General features: G+C 36.9%; 1 protein-coding gene and 1 non-coding gene across 2 annotated transcripts in view; both read left to right on the forward strand.

Moving 5' to 3' along the window:
* Positions 1-23,565, forward strand: part of ZNF143 (zinc finger protein 143) — a 39,658-nt gene extending 16,093 nt beyond the window's left edge. Inside the window, 10 exon segments of the mRNA XM_006905627.3 lie at positions 3,821-3,940; positions 5,137-5,212; positions 5,912-6,037; positions 8,185-8,364; positions 13,398-13,625; positions 15,995-16,143; positions 18,332-18,437; positions 18,440-18,489; positions 21,821-21,967; positions 22,824-23,565. Of these exon segments, the coding sequence (XP_006905689.1) occupies positions 3,821-3,940; positions 5,137-5,212; positions 5,912-6,037; positions 8,185-8,364; positions 13,398-13,625; positions 15,995-16,143; positions 18,332-18,437; positions 18,440-18,489; positions 21,821-21,967; positions 22,824-22,907 (1,266 nt within the window). The 3' untranslated portion in view covers positions 22,908-23,565.
* Positions 10,563-10,681, forward strand: LOC112469610. The gene has a single exon (XR_003042711.1). It is a non-coding gene; the product is annotated as a 5S ribosomal RNA (ribosomal RNA).
* Positions 23,566-25,665: the final 2,100 nt, after the last annotated feature.

Below are 25,665 nucleotides of genomic sequence, written 5' to 3' on the forward strand. Positions count from 1 at the left end.
AGTAGGGTGGAGTCCTGCAAGGCATAGGACAGCCTCTCATAACAAAGAATTATCCCGTTCAAAACATTAGTGGTGCCAAATTTGGAAACCCTGATCTAAAGTACTCTATTTAAGAATGCCCACAGCAATACATGAGTATGGCTAAATTAATAGCTTGTAATTTGGCAATTACATTGAGATCTACTTCTTGTTTTTTAGTTGATTTAACAGTTACAAGGAAAAGCCTAAGGCAGATTCTGTATAGCCACCAGTGTCCATGCGGGCATGCTCAACCATCATTTTTTATACTGTCAATTCGAGGCTCCTCTCAATACCCCCACCCTTGTTCTAGCCTCGGTAATGCCTTACCATTTAAACATGCGTATTACTGTAAGTAGATCATTCCTCAGAATGGCAAGGACCTGACCCGTTCTCAGAGTTTAGACAGCTCCATTCAAAACTAGAAGAATGATCTTTAAAAGCTATTTTGTCACATACAGTATGGTAAGAAATAAACAAGTTTTTAAAAAGCGTCTACCCTAAAGGCATCCAACTTGGGAATGAAGAAGTCAGATTGTCACTTTTTGCAGATGGTGTGATCCTCTATATAGAAAACCCTAAAGACTCCACCAAGAAACTATTAGAAACAATGTACAATTACAGTAAAGTGTCAGGATACAAAATCAAAGTATAAAAATCCATAGCGTTCTTATACATTAACAATGAATTTTCCAAAAAAAATGAAAAAAAGTTTCTTTTGCAATTGCAACAAAAAAAGCATAAAATACCTAGGAATAAACCTAACAAAGCATGTGAAAGACCTATACACTGAAAACTAAGACATTATTAAAAGAAATTGAGGAAGACACAAAGAAACGGAAAGATACTTAGTGTGGTGGATTGGAAGAATCAACATAGTTACAATGACCTTATTACCCAAAGCAATATACAAATTTAATGCAATCGTCATCAAAATCCCAGTCACATTTTTTAAAGAAATAGAATAAAAACTCATCAGATTTGTATGGAAGCACAAAAGACCCCAAATAGCCAAAACAATCCTGAAACAAAAAAAACAAAGCCGGAGGTATCACTCTGCCTGACTTCAGATTATACTACAAAGTGACAGTAATCAAAACAGCATGTTACTGGCAGAAAAAGACTCACAGACCAATGGAACAGAATTGAGAGCTCAGAAATAAACCCATGTACATATGGGCAAATAATTTTTGACAAAGGAGCCAAAAACATACAGTGGAGAAAAGAAAGCCTCTTCAATAAATGGTGCTGGGAAAATTGGAAAGTCACATGCAAAATAATGAAACTAGACTGCCATCTGTCACCATACACCAAAATTAAAATGGATCAAACACTTGAATATAATACCTGAAATAATAAATTGCAAAGGAAAAAACATAGGTACTAAACTCACAGACCTTGGATTTAGAGAGGATTTTATGAATTTGACCTCAAAGGCAAGGGAAGTAAAAGCAAAAATAAATGAATGGAACTATATTAAACTAAAAAGCTTCCACACAGCAAAAGAAACCATCAACAAATCAAAGAGGCAGCTATCTGAATGGGAGAAGGTATTTGCAAACACTGCCTCCGATTAGGGCCTAATATCTAAAATATACAAAGAACTCATACAACTCAACAAGAAAACAAACAATCCAATTAAAAAAATGGGCAGAGAACCTGAAGAGACACTTCCCCCAAGAAGACATACAAATGGCCAACAGACATATGAAAAGATGCTCAACTTCACTAGCTATTAGGGAAATGCAAATAAAAACCACAATGAGATACCATCTCATATCTGTTAGAATGACTATAATCAACAGTACAAGTAATAACAAGTGTTGGAGAGGATGCAAAGAAAAGAACCCTCATACACTGCTGGTGGGACTGCAAATTGGTACAGCCACTATGGAAAACAGTATGGAGGTTCCTCAAAAAATTAAGAATAGAATTACAATATGACCCAGCAATCCCTCTTCTGGGTATTTACCCCCAAAATTTGAAAACATTTATCCATAAAGATATATGCACGTCGATGTTCATAGCAACACTATGCTTGGTGGCCAAGACATGGAAACAACCAAAGGGTCCTTTGATAGATGAATGGATAAGAAGATGTGGTATATATATACAATGGAATATTACTTAGCCATAAGAAAAGATGAAATACTGTCATTTGAGACAACATGGATGAATCTTGAGATAATCACGTTAAGTGAAATAAGTCAGAAAAAGTTGAGAACCATACGATTTCACTTGTATGTGGGATATAAAACTAAAAGCAACAGACATGACAAATGGAGACTCATGGACACGGACAACAGTTTAGTGGTTACCAGAGGGAAGGGGGAGGGAGACGGTAGATAGGGATAAAAGGGGTCAAATATTTGGTGATGGAAGGAAATCTAACTTTGGGTGGTGAACATACAGTGCAATACATATAAGACATACTGTTGAATTGTAGACTTGAAACTTATTTGATTTTATTACTGTCACCCCAATAATTTTTAATAAAAAATAAAAAGCCTTTAAAATCAATGCAGTTGTTCAAAGTCTTGTGGTGTTGAGTCCCAGAAAAATGATCTACTGAATATAAGTACAGTAGGATCATATGGATTGTAATGTCTCTCACAGGTGACCCAAATGACCTAACCCCATCTTTTTCATTTTTTTGAAATTTAATATGCTTCTTACATTGTTTTTAGGAAACATGTTCTAAAATATATGTGTGCATGTGTGTGTTTATATATGTGTGTACATCTATTTATAAATGTATATATGTATGTGTACATATATGTGTGTATATATGTGTATATGTATATATATATATATCCCTTGAGTATGTCAAGAATTACCTGAATTCACTAGAGATGATACTTGAGTTGATTTTTCTAGAGTAGGACTATAGCTCTCCCCTCATCCCTTAACCACGGTTTCAGATACCCACAGTCAACTGAAGTCTGAAAATATTAAATAGAAAATACAGAAATAAACAATTCATAGGTTAAATTGTGTGCTATTCTGAGTAATCTCATGCTGTCATGCTGTCTTGCTGTGTCTTGCCTGAGAGGTGAATCATTCCTTTGTCCAATGTATCCACGCTATATATGACACCTACCCATTAGTCATTTTAATAGACATCTCAGTTTTCAGATCAACTGTCGTGGTATTGTGCTTGTGTTCAAGCATTTAATAATATTTTACTTAATAATGGCCCCAAAGCACAAGAGTAGTGATGTTGGCAATTTGGATATGTCAAAGAGAAGTGCTTCCTGTAAGTGAATGTTGAAGTTTTTGACTTAGTAAGGTATTTTATCATCTCACATCAACGTCATAATAAGAAGGGTGATTACAGTACAATTAGATATTTAGAAAGACCACATTCATTTATTGCAGTATATGGTTTACACTTGTTCTATTTTATTATGTTGTTAATTTCTTAACGTGACTAATTTATAAATAAAACTTTATCATAGGTATGTATGTAGAAGATAAAACAGTATATGTAGGGTTCGGTACTATCTGAATTTTCAGGTATCCACTGGCGATCTTAGTATGAATCCTCTGTTGATGAAGGGGTCTGCTGTAGATCTGTGAGCTCTAGTTGTACCCCTCATAGATTTCTTTTTGACTTCTTCCAGAGCCAGTGACTTCAGCCATGGAACAGAATTAGCCTAACTGACTCAAGAATAGAGTCTTTGTAAAATGATGACCTGAGTCTGGAAACCTACATTACAATTTTATCTTTTTTATTCTAAAATAGTAATTTCATCTGTTTTATTTCTGTATAAATATAAATTGTACTTTTTGTTTCATCTAGATTGTCTTACAAGGACATGCAACAAGAGTAACTGCTAAATCTCAACAGAGTGGTGAAAAGGCATTTCGATGTGCATATGATGGATGTGGAAAATTATATACAACAGCTCATCATCTTAAGGTATATATAAAGAAATGCTATATCTAGTTATGACTATACCTAGGATATTAAATGCCAACATGATATACTTGTAACATTCACATGCCATTGTTTTCCCCCACTTATCAAGGTATAGACACACACTCATACAAAGACATGTAAAGCCTATGCATATTTTAGAAACTGTCTACTCTTTGAGAGCTCGAAATGTGTTTACTTCATCTCTGTCTCCCTAATATCCAGCATACCACCTGACACATGATATATTTGAATACATTTTTGTCAAATATGAAATTTATATAATTATATGAGCAGTGTGTGTAATCATTCTGTTAGCAGCGATTTGCTAAAATCTAGCAAAAGATGGTGTTAGTTTGTCCTGTCTTCCAAATATATAGGCCAAGTACTTTTATTGCAGCTAAACACAGTATACCATGACTTATAAAAATAATGCCTAACAATTATTGAATAACTTAGAGTATGTCAGAAAGTGTGTATTTAGCATATTTGGAGTAGCAGTCTCAGAGCCCATCTCCACTGCTTATCAGTGTGTAACCTTGATACGTTACCTGACCTTTTAGTGCCTCATTTTCCTTATCTATAAAATTGGATGATAAAAGTACCTCATTCATATAGTGGTTGAAAGATTTAAATATTACCGTACGTGTAAAGTGCTGAAAAGAATGACCTGGCATGTGGTAGAAGTTCAGTAAATATTGGCCGTTATCAGGATCATTCGTCACAGCAGCACTCTATGGCAGATATGTTAGTCTCCACTTTACAGAGAGGATTTTGAGTCATAGAGAAGGCAGGTGCCATGGCCATACCACTAGTCAGTGGTGAAGCTTTGCCTCAGCTCGAGGCCCCTCTAGCAGCAGCCTCCCCATTCTTTAACCTCACATTGTGTAGCCTCTCCTTATGCTCTGCTCCTAGCTCTCACCATGTATGTGCCCCATACACTTTAGACCACTTGAGAAAACCTCAAAACCTCCAGGATTCCTGTTCCTTATTTAAAATGAGTACTTCTTAAATAAAACATTTTGGTCTACATTGGGCTATAGTTTCTGAGAAAAAGAAAAGTTACCTTTCGTATATTATCAAAAATAACGTGCAAGCAACAAAATAATTCAGTAGTGAAAAAAAAAAGGTCTATGTTGAGACCATCTACCTGAGGAATGCCTAAAAGAAATAGAATCATGCCTGCGTTTTAATAACAGGTCCATGAGAGGTCACACACAGGAGACCGGCCTTATCAGTGTGAACACTCAGGCTGTGGGAAAGCATTTGCAACAGGTAAAAGCAGTGAATTTTCTTTGTTTCTTGGTTCCACTTAGCAGTCAAGCAGAGACAGGCCAGAGGCTGGAACTGACCCTTTGCCTTTGTTTGAATTAGCAGAGATACAATGACCAGTTTTTCAGTCTATCCCTTAGCTACCTCTTGTCCTGTTTACTCTCTTCTCTCTTCTCAGTTTTCTCCTCAGGCTGTTGTTTCTGCCTACTCTGTTCCGTGTTTCACTCCACACCCTGCTTCCTTTTACCAGGAAAAATGAAAGCCAACCATTAAAAATTGACACTGAATTTAACATTAGGACAGACCTTGGGGAACTGGGACTTAACAATGGGACAGGGCCTGCCCAGGGACATATCCAGCAGGACCAGGACCAGTGCCAGACCTCCTGACTGCTACGCTATTCCTCGTTCCATGTCTTGATTCCACTTCAGGCTTTTAGATTGAGTTGTGAACATCAATAAGATTGGGAAACTTTATAAAAGGAAATACACACAACCTCTTCTAGACAGAGATGAAACTGTCGAATTTTCAGCATGACAGACCTGAGCTGTAATACTCTTGTACATTTTTAAGAGTTCTTCTATTGTGTATTTGCCTAGTGTCATATCTTTGGTGTTTACTATATTTTTTAGTAGCTTAATCTCAGTAAGCATGCTTAGAGGGGTCTTGTGTAATGAAATTTCTTTTAAATTTTTCTTGAAGGTTATGGATTAAAAAGTCATTTCAGAACTCATACAGGAGAAAAGCCATATCGGTGTTCAGAAGACAATTGTACTAAATCTTTCAAAACTTCAGGAGATCTACAGAAACATATCAGGACTCATACAGGTACTGGTGTGAACAAATATCTTATTGAGGTCAGGGGTCCTTACCTGCAGGGAGGGAGGAGACTTGGGGAAGGAATCTCGGGAAGAATTTCAGGGATTCATTGTCAAGGGCTTCTCTTGAACTCCTGAAATTCCATGCAGTTTGCCATTTGCACATGTATGCTGTTTTCCAAGATCAGGGCCCATAACTTTATTAGTGTCTCAAAGGGGTTTATGTCCCCCCACAAAATTAACAATGAATGGCTGTAGACCACTAGTCCTCTCAGTTTTTAGGAGTTATCTGCGCAACAGGCTTATTTACCTAGGGTTACACATCTATTTAATAGCCCAACTGAGACAGGCACCCAGTTCCTTCTCAATTTAGTATTGTTTCTCATGCATTAAGTTGCTGCTAAAGAAAGTTTTGAACCCCTAACAGCCTCAAAGAAAGAAAAGCTTGTTACTTCCTTGTGATCATCTCTCCTCCCTTTTAACTTTCTTTCTCTCCTTTTCCTAAAGGGTACTTCGTTCTTACCTCCCTTCCTACTTCTTACCTCCCTTTCTAGTATTTGATTATTTGTGGAATTGATGTTATAAAGGTATTTATTTGCTTTGAATCAGAGCTGGAAGAATTCCAGAAACAGTTGATAAGAGATGCTGTTATAAGCTGTTGACTATAAGATAATTTTGTTTGAGATTTTACTGCAGGTGTTTTAAATATAGTATGATAAGTTTGTCCCCAAATACTTCTGAGCATTCTGAAATAGTTTAGTAGATTTCTTTAAAGATTCTTCCAGTCATTAAAGTTTAACTTTTAGTTCAAATATGATCCAAAATTGGCTTTACTTTATAAATGTTCAGGAACAAAGCTCTAGGTCTCTGCTTCTATTTAATTTACACTTATTTGGATTTGCTGTATAATGCCAACTTTTGTATAAGTTACATAAAACCATAATCTAGTTCCATTAATATTTGGTCAGGACATCTTAATTGTGCTTCCTTTGATAGTACTCATTCAGCAACCAACATATTTAAGTGGTTTTAAATCATATTTTCATTTGTATAATGTTGGATTGAGTAAGGGGCTTCAGAGACTTCTATTATAAACACAAGTGATTTCAGTGCAAAAACAAAGCAAGATGCTACAGAGTCAGGGGACTAATATATATAGCACAATGAAAATTACTAGAATGCTAGATGTCTTTCTTATCATAGCATGTCAGAGCTGAGAAAACATTACAGGTCATCTGGATCCAGAGAGGGAAGGAATTTACCCAAGGTAAACTCTTTGTTCTCCTTATGTTAACATACTGAACAAAACTCATTATAGAAAGGATCAAAGATTCCTGCTCCTTTTTAAATGATTTCATACTTGAGGGCAGAAATCTTTTGGAATGGTTTCCACCAATAGGTAAATCATAATTTCACTTAACAAAAGAAAAATATATAGAGATAAATATCTATATCTACACACATGCATTGAGGGAGAGAGAGGTCTTCTTTCCTGTCCCAGAAGTTGTTTGCTTAATTTGAGCTCATTCGAGAATAGGGCACAGGAGAATCAAAAGCAAAGGCTCTTTTCTGCTTGACAGTTTAAAGGCCCTTTGAGTTCTGGGGTTGAATAAAGCAAAGATGAAGAAAAGGAATATAATTGGCAGAATAGACTTTTTTATAAGATTAGAGTATGAGAATAGTAATATATTCAGCAAGTATTTTTGATGAATATTATATGCTAGACTCTAGATTTCAAAAAGACCAAAAATTATTTTCTTCAAGATATTAATAGAATAAACTAGGAGATAAGCTTTTAGGGAATTCTAGAGTTATTCTAACTTAGTCCTACTTTTTACTCAATTTTTCTTTTATATTTCTTTATGATATTTCTTTCTTTGCTTTTCTCAGCTTATTTTTTAATACACCCATCTGGATGATTCTGTCTTGGAGAGTCATGTAATCATTGATGAATTTTGAATACTATTCAGGTTTTCCTATTTAAATTTAAGTTTCGAGTAGAAGATGCTGTTTACAGGGAGAAAAAAATTGAAGGGGAAGCTCAAATGCAAGAAGGCTAGAGTCCTGAGCATGATCCTAAGCAGAATCGAAGGATAAGACATTTCAGTTTTCTATGTATTTTTGCACCATTTAATTTATTCCTTTTTGTATTTTCAGGAGAAAGGCCCTTTAAATGTCCCTATGAAGGCTGCGGTCGGTCTTTTACAACATCAAATATCAGAAAAGTGCATGTTAGGACACACACAGGAGAAAGACCTTATTACTGCACAGAACCAGGATGTGGGAGGGCATTTGCCAGTGCAACCAATTATAAAAACCATGTGAGGATACATACAGGTAACAGTCTGTGATTTCTTGGTCATTTAACTGTCAAGGCTTAGTTTAAGTCCTGCCTCTTTCATAAACCATTCTCAAGTAATCTCTTTCCTCCTTCCTACCACTTGGTGGAAAGAGATTAAGCAACTTTAAAAAAACTTCACCTTAGCATTTATATATTCATTTATTCAGAAACAGTTATTGAGCATCTTCTGTGTTTTGCCCTGTCAGGCATCAGATGCAAAGACAGATAAGACATTGTGAGGGGCAGTTGAGTTGAAGAGAGATAGTAGACATATAATTGCTGTAGAATGTCTCCCATTTACGTGAACAAAATGCTGTGGGAGTAGGGAGGGGAGCAGCCAGCTTTGTGGGAGAAGCATTCACAGAAGACTTTACAGGGGAATTTGACTTTTAGACTGAGCCCTAAAGTTTGCTAGGTAAAGGGAAGGTATTCCTGGCAGGGGAAATGTCATGGGTAAAGGCACAAAGATAGGAAAAAGCGTGACTTATTTGGAGAACACTGGGTGGTTCCAAATGACCGGAGAGTAGAGAGTAGTACACAGTGAGGTCAGAGAGGTGTGCAGGGGCCTTGTGTGTTGTGTTGTCATGGTAAAGGCCTTTCTTAAACTGGGTTTTGTGGTGATGGGCAGAGTGGGAGGGGTGGTCTATGGATAGATTCTTTTTTTAGGAACAGCTTTTTGAGATATAATTCATATACTATAAAATTCATCCATTTAAAATATACGATTCAGTGCTTTTTAGTATATTCACACTGTTGTACAGCCATAACTACAATTTAATTTTAGAATACTTTCATCTCACCTAAAGGAAACTCCATAGTCATTAGCAGTCTTCTCCCACTCCCACCCCCTAGCCGTAAGCAGTCACTAATCTACTTTCTGTCTCTATGGATTTGTCCATTCTGGACATTTTATATAGATGGAATAATATAATATATGGTGTTTTTCATCTGACTTCTTTCTCAGCAAAATGTTTTTGAGGTCCAGTCATGTCATAGCAGATATTAGTACTTTCCTTTTTAATTACTGAACAGTATTCCATTATGTGAATTTATCATATTTTATTTTTTCATTTCACTAGGTGTTTTCACTTTTTGGCTATTATGAATAATACTCTGAGCATTCATGTACAAATTTTTGTGTTGAGATGTTTTCTTTGCTCTTGGGTATATACCTACAAGTAGAATTGCTACATCATATGGTAACTCTGTGTTTACTATTTTGAGCACCATCCAAATTGTTTTCCAAAGTTTCTGTACCATATTACAATCTCACCAACAATGTATGAGGGTTCCAGTTTCTCCATATCCTAGCTAACAGTTGTTATTATATGTCTTTCTGATTATAGTCATTCTACTGTAAGTGAAGTGATAGTTTTCTCATTGTGCTTTTGATTTGCATTTTCCTAATGTGCTTATGTTGAGCATCCCTTTTATGTGTTTATTGGCAATTTGTAACTTGAAAAGTCTATTCAGCGCCTTTGGTTTGTTCGTTTGTTTTTTTTTAGTTGGGTTGTCTTTATTATTGAGTTGTAAGGATTATTTATTATTTTCTGGGTATAAGTCTGATATATAATTTACAAGTATTTTCTCCCATCCTCTGGGTTGTCTTCACTTTCTTGATGGTGCCAATTGTAGCACAAAAACTTTTAATTTTTATGCTCCATTTTGTGGATGTGTTTTGGGCGGGGGCGGGGGGGAGAATAGAAAGGTGAATGGAATGGCAGGGTAAGGCAGAATGTGCATTTTTTAAATGTTGTTAAATATTTTTAAATATTTTCATTATTGGTATTAAGAGAAATTTGTGATAATTCAAAATTAAAAGACATTTTTACAGAAATGTCTGCATCCCACAGACCTCGGGGAGAGGTCTGTAAATATTTGTGTAAATATTTTCAGGGATCTTCAACAATCTCTTTTCTTTGAAAAGGGTACATTAACAAATTTGAATACTGTTCTGGGCAGAGGGGAAGCCTTAAGAGAATTTAAAGAAAATTTGCTTTTTTTAAAAAAAATCATTCAGTCAATAGTATAAAAAGAAATTAAAGGGAGGTAAGACCATAAACAAGGAGACTAATCAAGGGTTTTTAGGATGTTCAAAGTGAGGTGGAGAAGAATACAAATGAAAGACATTGAAGAAGTATTGGCAAGGGACTTGGTGACGAAGTTAGTCATGAAGAATAAAAAAGAACCTGTCATCTACGGCCATGCCACCCTGAACAAGCCCGATCCCATCTGATCTCGGAAGCTAAGCAGGGTCGGGTCTGGTTAGTACTTAGATGGGAGACTACCTAGGAAGACCAGGTGCTGTAGGTGTAAAAGAAATAAAAAATAAGGGATTGTAAGCTGACAAGGTCCTTGCAATCTGTGAAGTCAACCAAGGGTTGCCTCACCTAAAAAAGAAACTGTCATTCTAGCTTGCATGAATGCTAGAGTTTGTATGATGCTAACATGGGGAAGAGCAAGTTGAAAAAGGAAGACAGATGTTGGTTTGGAATATATAGGTCTCAGGATATCACTCACACTTGAACTCTTACCATCTATATATTTACTATAATAATTTGTAAAACTTTTGCTCAAAATTTATGATCCAATTTGAAAACCACTGAAGTCATATTTCTGATACAATCATATCTTATGCTTACAAATGTGTATTATGGCTATCATCTTCTCTACATGATTAGTTACTGTGTTTTCTAAGAAAGTGAAAAAGCCTATGAAAACCTAAGAGGCCTAGAAAAGTGGCTGTAGATTAGAGGAATTATATTTTGCTAATATAATTTGCATTCCTTCTATATCTTTAAGATATTTCATCAAGTTTGGCCATTACGATTTTGGAACATTCAGGTAGAGCAATGATCTCACACACGGATGCACATTGGATTCGCCTTTTAAAAATAGTCTGACTGCCCAAAATTCTGTGTGCAAAAATTCTAACATAATTTTACTAGGGTGAGGCTCAGGTATCAGTATATATTAAAAAACTCAGCAGGTCTTTTACATGCATATGTGATTGAGAATCACCAAAGTAGAGGGATCCAGTAGGTAGTTAGAAATGTTAGTCTGACTCAAGAGGTACTTCTGGGCTGGAAGAAAGGATTAGCTAATGGTCATCAAGTATATGAAACAGTAAATGCCCACATTATGCTATAAGTGGAGTGTAAAGATTAATGGAGGCCATTCTTACAAAGTTGATCAGATGACCCAGTTGAGGCTATGCAGCTAGCTAGTAGGGAGCTCAGAAGTAAAATTTAAGTCCATTTACGCCTTGATTGTGGTTTGGTGCCACCTAGTGGTAGTTTGTGCTCCAGCCTAAATATGAATAGAGCTGATTTCCTGAGTTGTAATTGCCCATTTCCCTGGCAGTCTTATGCCTTCATCACACCCTCCCCCATAACCATCCACCAAGGTAAGAACTCTAACCTGCCCTGCTTTGAGAATGGGGACTGGGCAGAAGACCAGAGGCAATTTCCAATTACTTTATGTCCAAAACTTATATTACAGATTACATTAGTATGAGATTTTTTTACTATTTGTGGGTGGTTTTACTATTTAGAACTATTACGATTATGGGAAAAGATGTAATTACCAAAGAAGCTGTAAAATGAGAATAAAGTAGAACATGCATATGTCTACACACATGCATATGCACATTTTAGAAATTATATGAGTTCATACCAATACCTCCAATGCAATTCATCCGAGAGAGCTCTTTTTCTTCTTCCTTTATTTCATGTTCGTATATCGCTTCTTCCACAGCAAGACCTCTGGCTTCCAACAGCATTGACACATTTACTTATTTGCTCAATCTTTTATTACATCTAAAATTGTTTCAGCATCACTTTGCCCATACCACTACAATAAACTACTAAAAAGAGAAGATTTGTTTGCAGTCCCTAACCCCACCCTACAACCTAGTCCAAGACTAAGCATGTTAGTCAAATACTGTGTGTATGAGTTACTTTAATTAGTTTATTCTTTCTCCCCCACAACCTCAGCCCCTTCAGTGTGATTAAAAGTATTCATTTAAACCACAATTAGGTTGATTTGTTCCAGTTTGCTTTCAGTTTTAGATTTCCCCCACCACTACATGTTAATACTGTCTAGATACTTTGTGATATTAAGTAATTATTGTTAATTTTTTTAAAAAGAGATCCATCCTTCAGATATGCAGTCTGAACTACTTACAGATGCAATGGAATGCTATATGGAGCTATTTCAGAATAATCCAGGGTAGGAAGAATGGAGGAAATATGTAGCGAGTAAATGAAACAGTATTGGCCATGAATTGATAGTTAAAGCTGGGTGATTGGTACATGGGGGTTTATTACACTGTTTCTCTATACTTTTGTGAATGTTTGAAATTTTCTATTATTTTCTAAAAATAGTTGTATTACCTATATTGTTCTCAAATTGTTTCATGGAAAAAGATTTATAGTTTTTACTTCCTTTTGTATTGCCTAGTTATTTTTAGTGAATATTCAATAGCTTTTGAATGGATGTAAGAGTGAAGTTAATAGAAAACGTGTTTTTTTTTTAGATTTACTAAAGTGTCCAAACTATATAGGCTTTTTAGAAAATCCTTTTTTATTATTCTTATCAAATCCTTAGAGTAAATTGAATTAGTTATAGTAATAATTGCATTTATTATTGTCATTAGTGTAATATCATTAATCATGCCTAGATTATCTAGTAATAAGTAACAATAAATTGTAGTTTCATCAAAGCTTAGAGTTAAACTGGGCACCATCTTCATCCTTAATTTTCTCATCCCTTGAAATTAAGGGGAAAGTGGTATTCAGACACAGGACAACACTCAGGATGCAGACTACCTTTTTAGCCAAGTCAGAACAGTTGTTAGGGAGTCTTTTCTTCTGTGCTGCCTCATGACAGGATGGAAAAGGATTTGGTGACTACTTATTTTTGCCATTATAGGCCTTTTCTTTTTTAACTCCCAGGGAAGTATAGAATGATTATGCCTTCATATGTAAGAGCTGATTTTTTTTTTTTTTTGGTGCTATTCTTTACTTAGGGGAAAAGCCATATGTTTGTACAGTCCCTGGGTGTGATAAAAGGTTTACAGAATATTCCAGTTTGTACAAACATCATGTTGTTCACACTCACTCCAAACCATACAACTGTAACCACTGTGGGAAGACGTACAAACAGATCTCCACGCTGGCTATGCACAAACGGACAGCCCACAATGACACGGAGCCCATCGAGGAAGAGCAGGAAGCCTTCTTTGAGCCTCCCCCAGGTGAGGGTTTTGTCTTATCAATAGTAATGAACATAACTTAAGATTAATAGTATTTTCTCAAATTGTAAAGTATCATTCAAATAATCCTACAAACATAAAAAATTTATTACTGTGTTAAGTGTTATCAAGGAAAGGTACTTCATGCTCTGGATTGTATGAGAAGGGAACTTAGTCTAAATGATCAGAGAAAGCTTCCCTGAGGAAGTGAGTTTTGGAGAGATCTAGAAGGTGAATTGGGGGAGAGGCAAGGCTTGGGGAGGGAGGAAACAGGGAGCAAAGGCAAGAGAACATTCCAAATGGAAGAAATGGCATGTGCAAAAAGTCCTGAGGTTGGAGAGAGCAAAGTGAATTAGAGAGACTGAAAGAAGTCTGGCCAGTGTGGCGCTTCTCCCTGAGAAGGTAGTAAGAAAGGCTAGCAATGAGGCAGGGGCAGCTAGACTATTGCGTGTGTTAAGAGCACAAAGCACTCTCAGTTTAATCTTAGTTAATTCATGTGCTATTAGCTAGTGTTGTAGGAGACAAAAACATTCATTTCAATAAGAATAAACTCTCGAAAAAATAGTTCAGAGAACTACATTCTACGATTTCTGTTAAATAACTCAGCAGAGGTTAAATAGGCAAAATGAAGTGGATTTTTCTAAAACCAAAAAAAGAAAAAAAAGAAGTTATAGGTTGTCTTACTGTTTCATTTAGTACCTCCTAAATGAAGTAAATTTTAAAATTTTTTAAAAAGTATATTTTCCCATTCTTAACAGCAGAGATTGAAGTACTGAAAACATTTTTGTGAAGAAAATGGGTGGAAAATAAGGGAAAGAACAGCTCACTACCTGCTCAAATGATTCTCTGTAGTTTTAATTTGTCTTTTCAGATTTCTCGTGTGATAGTAAGAAAATAACTATTCCTTCAGTATTGAACGCCATATTATTTTCTAGCCAAAGCACTGTAAGTGTGCATGGTTCAAAATTACAACTGCTAAATCCTTGCAGTTAGAAATCAGGCTTTAATGAAGTGAAACTTAGGTTTTAAGACACCTCCTTTTTTTTTTAAGCTTCCTCACTCTTCATTAAATGTTGATATTTCAGATTGTCAGAATTTCTTGTTTCAAGAAAATAGTCTATAATATACATTCTGTTAAAAAAAAAAACAACTAAGATCGTTTTTCCAAGAATAAGGATGGATTTGTGTTCCTTTTCTCTCATATGATCCCCTAGGTTTTGTAACCTATTGGAATAATGGTATATAAACAGCTATGGAATAGGACAAGAAAAAATGAAGGAATGACTACCATGGAGATAGTCACAAGTATGACTAGAGTCATATGAGTGTATGCGTCAAACTTTGAGAAGTACTCTTAAGTTAGCATATTAAGTCCTTCTTTAAAGGAAAAAAATATATATTTACCCTCTTGCCTTCATGGGAAGTGGAAAGTGCTAGAAGAGAAGGATCAGTAATCCTCTTGGTTGTCAAGTATAGCAGTAATAGATTATTGAAATGCTATTTACATGCTAGGTCTTTATAAAGTAAAGAAGTAGATGATGGTTCCTGTTCTATCACTTATTCAATGATTAACCTTATCTCAGATAACATGCCATTACATTGTCTTTACACAGTGATGTCATTATGTACTGATGACTTGCAATCAATCATTTGTGTTAAAGAGTAAGTAACTTGGTATTCTTAGGCTGTATTTACACACCATTCTGGATTTGTGATTAACGTCTTTGAAGACTGTCATATCATTTTTAACAGCTTCTTAAGTGACTGCAAGAACTTAATGCATACTTACCATATTGGAAGGGTTGTTTGCCAATCAGTCTTCTTGTACAGTTCCCCCCTCTTTCTTCCCCAACATACATGCACAGTATCAATAATTATTCCAACTAAGAGAATAAGAGAGGTCTCCCAAAATTAGAACACTTAACTTTGATGTGGAAAGATTTGGTTTGGTCTGCTATGATTTGGTTTGGCTTTGCAAAAATGGAGGTAGAGGAATTAGAAGGAGGTGCTGGAAGCCATTTTCATTATTTAGAATATATTACATATTCTAATATATCTAATATGTACTTTAATTTGTATATACTCCTTTATAATATTTAAAATATCTTTAAAAAATGGGGGTGCTAGGCCCCAGGTGCATGCCACGAGCATGTGGGAGGAGACACCCCACCTTCAGAGATCCAGTTCTTAAGGAAAACAGCAACATCCATAGGTCGGGGTGGAAGGGGGTGGTGAGATTAAAGAGGGGGAAAAATTTTTTTTAAATAAATAAATAAAAATAAAGTTATTTTTAAAAAATAAATAAAATAAAATATCTTCCACTTTCTAAATATCTTGGTTGGTCAAATAAATGATTCATTTGTTCTTAACAGGTCAGAGCGAAGATATTCTTAAAGGGTCCCAGATCACATATGTTACAGGTGTAGAAGGAGATGATGTTGTGTCTACACAAGTGGCCACAGTAACCCAGTCTGGGTTGAGTCAACAAGTTACACTCATATCCCAGGATGGGACTCAGCATGTAAGTAGCCACCAAAAGCCAAACAAGTTAAATCATATATATTTCTCTGAACTCGGGCTTGAAAGCCAGGTTGGGTCCCAGTTGAGGAAATCCTCAAATATCAGGCATAAAATTTGGTCTTCAGCTTGTAGGCAGTGCTACCTCTCCTGAAGGTTTTTCAGTAGCCTAAAAAAGTCTGCATGCAAGGAGATCAGTAGTAGAGAGAGAAGGTTTGTGACCCTCGGAGGATGTTACTGGTATAGTTCAGAAGTAAGGTGATAAGGTCAGAACCGCAGTGAAGTTGAGGCTTGAAAAGTGACAGATCCATGTGAAATACAATTCAAAAAAGGGATAGGATTTGGTGCCTGATTAGATCCAGGAGGTGATATTGAGAAATCAGCAGAGCCTTAGCTGAGTGATGGTGGCATCATTAAAAGATCCTGGGAAGTCAATGATGGCCAACCTGTAAAATTTCCAAAATGCAGCTCTCCCTACCCAGAATCAGGGAGTTCACTTGGGAGTCACTCAACTAGCTTTGCAGAATTAATAGAACAGGTATCTTGATTTTCCCAGGAAAGGCAGTGTAATGGTGGTTCTCCAATATCGCTTTTTAGATGCCACTAGCCTAAAATAATGCAGACACGATTTCATTTTTAAGCTCCTGCTAAAGTTGTCTTAGCACCTGGTAGAAATAGGCATAGGGATTCTTTATCCTCCTATATTTGCCGTTTCCCTGGAGAACTCTCTCCTTACCCATCTCAGAGCTTTACCTCTCATGATTAACCTACCCTTTGTGTTGATAACTGTTAAGATGCTGATGTTAGCTAGGAGGCAGAACATACTCAGATTGGAAAATACAAAGCTCATGTACCATTCCATTCATCTTTCTCCCCTTCACTTGACATCACTAATTCCACACAGTACTCTTTGTCCACTGATTGACATGCAAAATTAAACATATTTACTAACCAAGTTTTAATTCAGCGTTGACCCTAAGACTTTTTCTTGAATTATATCATCACAGATAGAGGCCCTCTGGAGGTTATTTGATCTAACCTCCCTCGCTCCCTCTGGAGATTATTTGATCTAACCTCCCTCGCTCCCTATACTGGAAGAATTCTCTCCAAAATGACCCCCCAAAAGATGAGGCAGTTTCTTTATAAAGAAGCAGACTGTTTCATTTTTGGATTCTAGTGTTTATCACACTAGAACCTATGTCTGTATCATTCACTCGTGGCTCCTCTCTGACCATGGAGAATGAGTCTTGTCCTTCTTCATGTGTTCCAAAACAGCTATTTTCTCCACCTCAATGTTATATTTTCTCTGGATGTAGCCTTCCCGTTTCCTTCTGGAATGAGGTTTCTTTTCTATTCCTCTGGTTAATTAAACAATAAACATTTATCAAACATCTAATTATCGAACATCTACTCAGTGCTAGTCATTTTGGTAGACAGTGTGGGGTATGTAGTCTAATTGGAGAGAGACATTCCTAAAATGAACGATAATTTCTTATAATAATGGGTATGTGACTGAGGGATATGTAAAGTGCTGTAGCAGTCTAGAGGAAGGAGTAAATGATTATTCCTGAAGGAATCTTGGAGGCCTTTACAGAGAATGGCCATTCAGTTAGATCTTGAAAAATTTTCATGAATTCACCAGGCAGAAATTGAAGAGCAGGGCAAAGGTAGGAACATGTAACAGAATATGACACTCTCTGAGACTGCAAATGGTTAGTTGTGACTGGAATGCCAGATGCTGATTTGGAAGTAGTGGAAGATGCTGGAGAAGCTATGAAAGGCCAGTTGTGAAAGGTCATGAATGCCACGTAAGAAATCTGAACTGTAGTGATGGGGAGTCACAGGGATTTAAGCAGAGAGCATAATGAAATTTGTTTGTTTTAGAAAAGTGTCAAGGTTGAGGATGGTTAGGGAAGGTTAGACTCGATATCTGGAAAGAAGTTGTATTATTGCAGAAAGTCAGATGAGAGAAAAATAAGGTCTAAATTGGCAGTAGAGATGGAGAGGAGGAAATGCATTTAAGAAATACTCAATTTTTCAGATGACCTCTTTCTAAAAGAGTTTATTCCATTATAAAATGTTTATTTGCTCCCATAGAGTAGATATATACAAGGATTAGGCCTAGGCCTTAATAAAGATTGCCAAATATAACAAGAAACGTTAACTGACATGTAAAATGCATTGTATTTCAGGTCAACATATCTCAAGCTGACATGCAAGCCATTGGTAATACTATCACAATGGTAACACAGGATGGCACACCCATCACAGTCCCTGCTCATGATGCAGTCATAAAAAAAGAACACACTCTGTTGCTATGGTAACTGCTGAGGGTACAGAAGGGCAGCAGGTAATTGTTTTTTTTCTTTTATATCAGTCAAAACATATCAGTGTCAAAACTGTTAATAGATGCACAATGTGTTAGAGCAGTTAAGCACACAAACTTCGGACTGAATCCTAGTGTTACAGCTTTTTAGCTACATATCCCTCTGAGTCTCAATTTTTTACCAAATATGTACATATGATTTTGTATGTGTATGTGTCTATCTGCTAGGTAAATCCCTAGAGTGGAATTGCTGGGTGAAAAGATATATACGTTTGTAATTGTGATAAATGTTGCCAAACTTCCCTTCTAGGATTGTGCCAATCTACATTTCCACCTGCGTTTGAGAGTGTGTCTTCCTCTCTGCATAGTTAACATAGTGGTTTCAAACTTTTAGATCTTTGCCAATCTGATCTATCTCCTTATAGTCTTAATTTTTCATTTCCCTTAAAATAAATAATATTAATACATTTAAAAACTGTACATGTACTATACTGAAGGCAATGTTAAGCTTCACTGCAGCTACCTTACCCTGTTCAGTGAGTGAGTTTGTCAAAATTAGTAGCTCTCATTCTTCCTATATTAATTTACAGAGTCAAGACCATCACAGTAAAAACTGATAAATTGGACTTCATCAAAATTCTGCTCACCAAAAGATGCTGTTAAGAAAAATGATTAGATAAAGACATATGGCAAAAAAGAAAAAAGATAAGCCCCAAAATGAGAAAAATATATTCACAGTATATATGACAGTGAACTTGTATTGAGAATATATAACATCCACACATCAATAATTAAAAGATGAACAGACCAACACAAATGAGTAAAATTTTTTAAAAAATTTAAGTGAGCAAATCATTTGATTGCTCATTTGAACAGACCCCTCACAAAAGAAGATATAGGAATGGCAACACAAAAAAGTGCTTAATATCTTTAGTCACCAAAAAAACACAAATTAAAATCAGAGTGAAATGCCATTTCAGACACAGGAAAATGACTGAAATAAGAAAGACTAACAAAACCAAATGTTGGCGAAGATGTGGAGCAACTAGAACATTCATATACACTAGTGAAAGTGCAGAATGATACAAACACTTTGGAGAACTATTAAGCAATTTCTTATAAAGTTAAAACATACCTCTACCCTATGATCCAGAAATTCTACTAGATTACACACTGTATGATTCCACTTATATGAAATCCAAGAACAGACGAAATGAATCCATGCAATAGAAATCAGAAAGTGCTGTTTGGCTGGGGGTAGGAAATTGACAGCATGGACTATGAAGGATTTGTACTATATCAAGTGATGTACTGTTTCAAGTGATGGTTTCACAGATGTATGTAACCATTAAAACTCAACAGAATACCTATGATGCAGACATATTTATCGTTTGCTAACTATACCTTATGCCAAAAAATAAATGTATAAATGTGTGTGCATGCGCACGCACATACATACATACATATATATGTATACATACATACATATATATATACATATATATGTGTATATATATGTATGTATGTATGTATGTATGTATATATATATATATATATCCCCCAAACAGGAGCTTTCATGTTGTCATATGGAATGGTCCCACCTAATCTGTTTGCAGCCATTTCTATGGCTCTAGGATTCCTGGATGGATTTATAGCCCAGCTTGGATAAACACACCTTGTATTAGTTATAGTTGCAGGTCTGGAAAGATAGCAACCCTAAAGCAAACATTCTTATGCAGCTTATCTGTAGCCTATGGGTTAGGAAAATTCTCAAGAGAGAAAACTTTGAGGGCTAGAATGAAATCAGGCAGCTTCCAGCAAAGAGGGATCACAACAGAGTTACGGGTTTCACTTGAGGACCAGCCGCTGCCATGAGCCTTTTGACTGTAACTGTAGGCCATTGGGCAGATGTTGACTATCCACTTGGGGTATTCAGACTCCACCTATGAGTTATCTGAAGGGTATGCTTTAGCATAGTACAGCCCCTCTAACTTGGTGATTGAAACTCTTAAATTCTGTCTCCTGTGGAGAGTGTCACTAAAATTTCTTCACAGCTTTTCAGCCTTCCAGCTGCTGCTTTCTACCAGATTTACTGGAACCTCCTCCACACGTTTGCAGTTCTTGGGTCTTAAAGAATTGAGTAGCATTTATACACAGAGTTGGGAGACCTCCCCCCATTCCACACCCACACCCCCCCACACACACACACAGACCTCTGGTTTTCTTCTAAAATATTCCTCTCAATATATAGCCATTCTGGCAGCCCTAGACTCCATTATCTGATACCTTAAGTTGCCCTGTGCTGCTCAGACTGGAGAGTACCCTCAGTGAAAAACCTATTTAAAAATAGATGTGACCCAGTATGGTTCCCTTCCTTCGAGAATCCTCTACAGTTTCTGCCTGCTTTTTCTCATCCTCCAATCGCTTCAGATAGTTGCTTTTTCACATTTTTGTCCACAGTTTGTGATTGTTACCTGCAGAAGGGATCAGCTACTCTGCTCTTGCTGGGCTGCTCTCTGTTATTAGATTATGGAACATTACTGGGATTTATCCAAGATGAATATCTATTAACTTAAAAAATCTAGCACTTTTAGTGAATTAATGATCAAGTAAAATAGAAATTTTTGTTTTTAACCTATTCTTCCTCTGAGTTTGGCCAAATGAAATTTTAGAATATCATATTAACAGAAGTAATTGATGCCATTTTCTATGTTCTCTACATAGAAAAAACTACATTGTGGTTTAAGAGCCACAAAAACACTTTTAACCACTCTGGCTAGACACTTCAGGAACAAGATGGCAAGATGCTACAGAATCTAAAAAGGAAATTAATATAATTAGATATGTTGCTATTTGTCAGTAATGCTAATGGTCTTTTCAGTTTTCCTAGTTAAATGGAAATCTAATTTTAAATGCAAAAGATAAACAGGAGAAAATAGTATATTCTCTACCACTGCTCCAAACTTGGGAATTAACAGACATTTGAGATGTGAATTAGTCCACATGTGTAACTTACTAAGCAGCCACTTAGGGTTAATAGAATCTAGGCAGAGTCACATGTCCCCTGGTTAACAGAGCCTAGTATAGTGGATTTACTTCTCCAGTGTCCTCTACCCTGTCATGCCATTGGCTCACTTCATAACCTTAGACAAACCTCTTCTTTCTGAGCTTCAACTTCCTCAAATAAAAAAGAGTAGTCCAGAGTAGACAACTTAAAAAGTCTCTTCCAGCTTTAGGCTTCTACAAGTCTACAATCAGAAGGGTGTTTTTCCTTTTGAAGAAGATCTTTTTCATTAAATGAATTTTAACCTATTTAAACCATAGTTTTAATTCTTCTGCGTATTTTTTGTTTAAGGTTGCAATTGTGGCTCAGGACTTGGCAGCATTCCATACTGCATCATCAGAAATGGGGCATCAACAGCACAGCCATCACTTAGTAACCACAGAAACCAGACCTCTGACCTTAGTGGCAACATCCAATGGCACCCAGATTGCAGTTCAGGTGAGTACAGTGGCAGCAGCCCTCCATTGGCAGCAGCGCTACTCGTACCTCTCAACAATGTACACTGCGCTTTACGCAGAACCTTCACAGGAGGCAGGGCACAGAATAATTTGTGTCACTTTAACGAAACTGCTTTGTTAGAGGTGGATTCAAAGGGACCAACAAACACTTTGTTCTCTACTATCTTTGCATATTCTAGGGGATTGTATAGCAAAAGATAAATAAATAAATAAAGCTTCTGGTATATATCCCTATGGGCATCCAGCCAGCTATCTTAACTCTCAAAATAAACATCTAATTAGGCAGGATTCTATAAAACACTTAAGAGCTACTCCTTGGAAATGAACCTAGTGTAAACATAGACCCTAAATCTGAGAATCACTGCACAGTCCTGTTTTACAGTAGGGAATGTCAGAAGACTAAGAAGAAAACCATTCTCTGGGAAATCACTGTATTCAAGCAGAGAATCTAGAAGGCTGGGTGCAGATTACCTTTCCTCGGGGGAAATCATTCATGTATTTACTCGGAAAAGGGTTAGAACACACTCAGGCAAATGCCAGCCATTGGTTTTAATTTAGTTTATGGACATAGAAGCTAAAGGCTCAGGAAGCTCTCTGAATCTCTCCATTGGAAAAAATGAGCATCTTTTGTCCCTTGCATGTGTGAAAGTTTATCAAAATCCTAAATAAAGAAACTGCATTACTCTCCCCTGCAGGAATTTGTTTTTGTGCTCTCACTGATTGGATCTGCAGTAGTATCTTAACAAGCCCAGGTGTCAGAGAGAAATTCCATTTCTGGCATATACTATTCCTTTGGCATCGTCTTTACTGTGGGTTTGTGTATGTTCCTGTTTCAGCTTGGAGAACAGCCATCTCTGGAAGAAGCCATCAGAATAGCATCCAGGATCCAACAAGGAGAAACGCCGGGGTTGGATGATTAACCTTAAGAACAATGGAGCAATAAAGCAAGAGGAGCCTTTCATTTTTAGGCAGCAGAGATCCACGAAGCCCGGGCCCAGGAAATGAGAAGTTTCCATTCCTAAAACACTGTACACATTTTTATGCAAGAGTGGAGAACATTTTATTCTTGACACTTTTGTGTATATAACTCTTGGAATAGATTCACAAACTGATTCATTGTGTACAAGGAAGTATGAAATTAGGGCAATACTGTAAATTTTCACATTACTCTTTTATCAGATTGCAAACTCCTAAAGTCTTCATGCAAGACCAGTGAAGTCTCATGGAGTCTTATGATGGATTTTTAACTTACTGTGAAAAAATAAAATAAAGGCTATATCTAAAATGTTAAAGGTTCTATATGTCAAACAATCATAATTCCAAAAGCCATCATGGATAATAAAGGATGTAAAGCCTTCAGATATTTCCCCAAGTTTAGTACAGTGTCTGCAGTTTTTGTTCTGCTGTATACTTGTTCATTTTTATTTGTATCTTACGGTTTGAAGACTATTCATTATAGTTTTCCATCCCTGTTAAATACCAACTCTTCAAGCTGAAATGCTAATTACATTAGCACTACATTGGATTATGTATAAAATTATAAAGTTTGGTTACTTAAAATTAAAAAGTTAAATCCAGTGCTTTGGTTTTGTTAAAGACTTTACTTACTGTTCAGGTTTTTGTTACTGTTTTTTAAGAATAATGAACTATCAAAGTTCAGCCATCGGCTGGAGCCCATATAGCAGTGCTGTTATTGGAAATGGCTTTACTTTGAAAATTAGGTTAGTGGGTTGGTGTAAATTATTTATTTTTCTTATGTACTTTTGTTTTAAAGCTTATTACCCTAAAGTTTATTATTAATTTTGAATACAGCAATTTTTAAAATGTTACCTTTATATTTGTTTTATTAAATTGGTATGTTGGTGGGGGGAAGTGTTACAGAAAATACCACAAATATAATCAGTTATAATCCAACATGCATATATTGAGAGTACACTGTGTATCAGGCACAGAAGAGTACTTTTCTATACATTGTTATGTGCTTGTAACAATTTTGTGAGATATATAGGACTTACAATCCCCGTATTTGTACAAGAGGAAACTGAGGGTCCAAAGAGGTTAAATGCCTAACTCAGACCATACAGCTGTGAAGAGGCAGGACAAAGACTTGAGAACCCAGCCATTCCGGCTGCCAAGTCCAGTGTGCTTTTTCACCATGCTATCACTGTCTTCTCATGTAATTTGTGACAGAGATTGTTAAGATGAGCTTTGGTTTCTGATTGCCTCATGACCTACGCACTTGAAAAACCATCTCTAATGTTGGAAATTCAGCATAGGGTCTGCCAAGGTCCAAAAGAAAGAGGGAGTTATGAAGGGTTTTCCTGCAACAATCACTTAGTCACTGTCATTCACCAATCTTTGTTTGCTGGAGAGCTAAAATGTGGCTGTTTTTCATTTCCAGCTTAACAGTAAAAAGGAAAAAGTGTGCAGCTTTATTTAATATCTTTGATCAGGTTCTCTGAAGTCTTACTAAAAAGGGTCATGACTTCATTTGATATAGGAATCCCTTTAGGGTTGTGCAGAGGATTGGTTGCTTGCCCTTCAAAGCTCTTCATAGACATAAAACATTAGAAAAGGTCTTAGTCACCCACAGATCCAGTCTTCATTCCTAACAGAGACATTTAAACATACCCAGAACTCCCAGCTGAGGCCCAGAAAGGGGCCAGCATGGAGGGATAGAGAAAGAACAGAATCTACGAAGTGAAAGGGCGGTGCTCCCACCTCCCAGTCCCAGTCCTAGCTGCTGACAGGGAGCTCCTCCACTGGGCCAGGAAGACTTGCTGTGTCCCAGGACCTAAACCCAAGCCAATGACCTCCCCGGGCTTCTTCCATGTGCCCTAGCTCAGATTCCAGCGTGTTCGTCCCTGGTCTCAGCTCCTTTACCAGATGGGCTGTGCGGGGCTGTGCTAGACTGTGCCAAACTGTGCCAGTGGACCCGATTATCCCTCGGCTCAAAAACAAAACAAAACATATTCCTACTGGCACCAGAGAAAAGGGCAGAAGGGCACTGCTAGTTTGTCCCCTACCTGTTTTCCTGGGAATGGGACCCTAGAAGCCTAGAGAGGGGGCATATTTCTCCCAAGGGAGGGCTCCAGCTGACGGTTGCTGCTTAGTAAAGCTGGTGTAGGTTTCTATACAGTGCAGGATGCAGAAAAGAGCCCTCCAGAGTTGAAATACCTCCAAAAGGCACTTCATGAAACAAGCATATACTTTAGCAAATAGAGCCAGTGGAAACCTAACTGCAATATGGTCCAGACGATGCTCAAGGCAAATCTTTCAGTCCAAGAAAAACATCCCCACTCTATCCCAGACACACCCCCAGGCCACTACAAAGAAAAAGTAGATTGCCCACAGTCTGCATCATACAGAGTAAGATAAGGGCTTAGCTTCCTTAATTCTCTACAGGTGCAGCTGCCCAGAGGGCCACACTGCTCCCTGCCCACTCACCAACCCCACCACCAGTCCATCAGGGGCAAAATGGACAGTCTCACATGGTGTCTTCAGGGATGACAGCCTTGGGACTAGGTAAGTAACTTGGGAAATCATGCTGTCAGTACTGAAATGGACTGGATTCCATGTATCATCCAAGGAATTTTTGGTTCAGTATTTCCTGGCTCAGATAAGATTGTAGACCAGTCAAGTATCAGGAGACCCCAACAGCAAACGGAGTGGGAGGGT

This window comes from Pteropus alecto, unplaced genomic scaffold (assembly GCF_000325575.1).
Source record: "Pteropus alecto unplaced genomic scaffold, ASM32557v1 scaffold461, whole genome shotgun sequence".
In the NCBI taxonomy this organism is placed as follows: domain Eukaryota; kingdom Metazoa; phylum Chordata; class Mammalia; order Chiroptera; family Pteropodidae; genus Pteropus; species Pteropus alecto.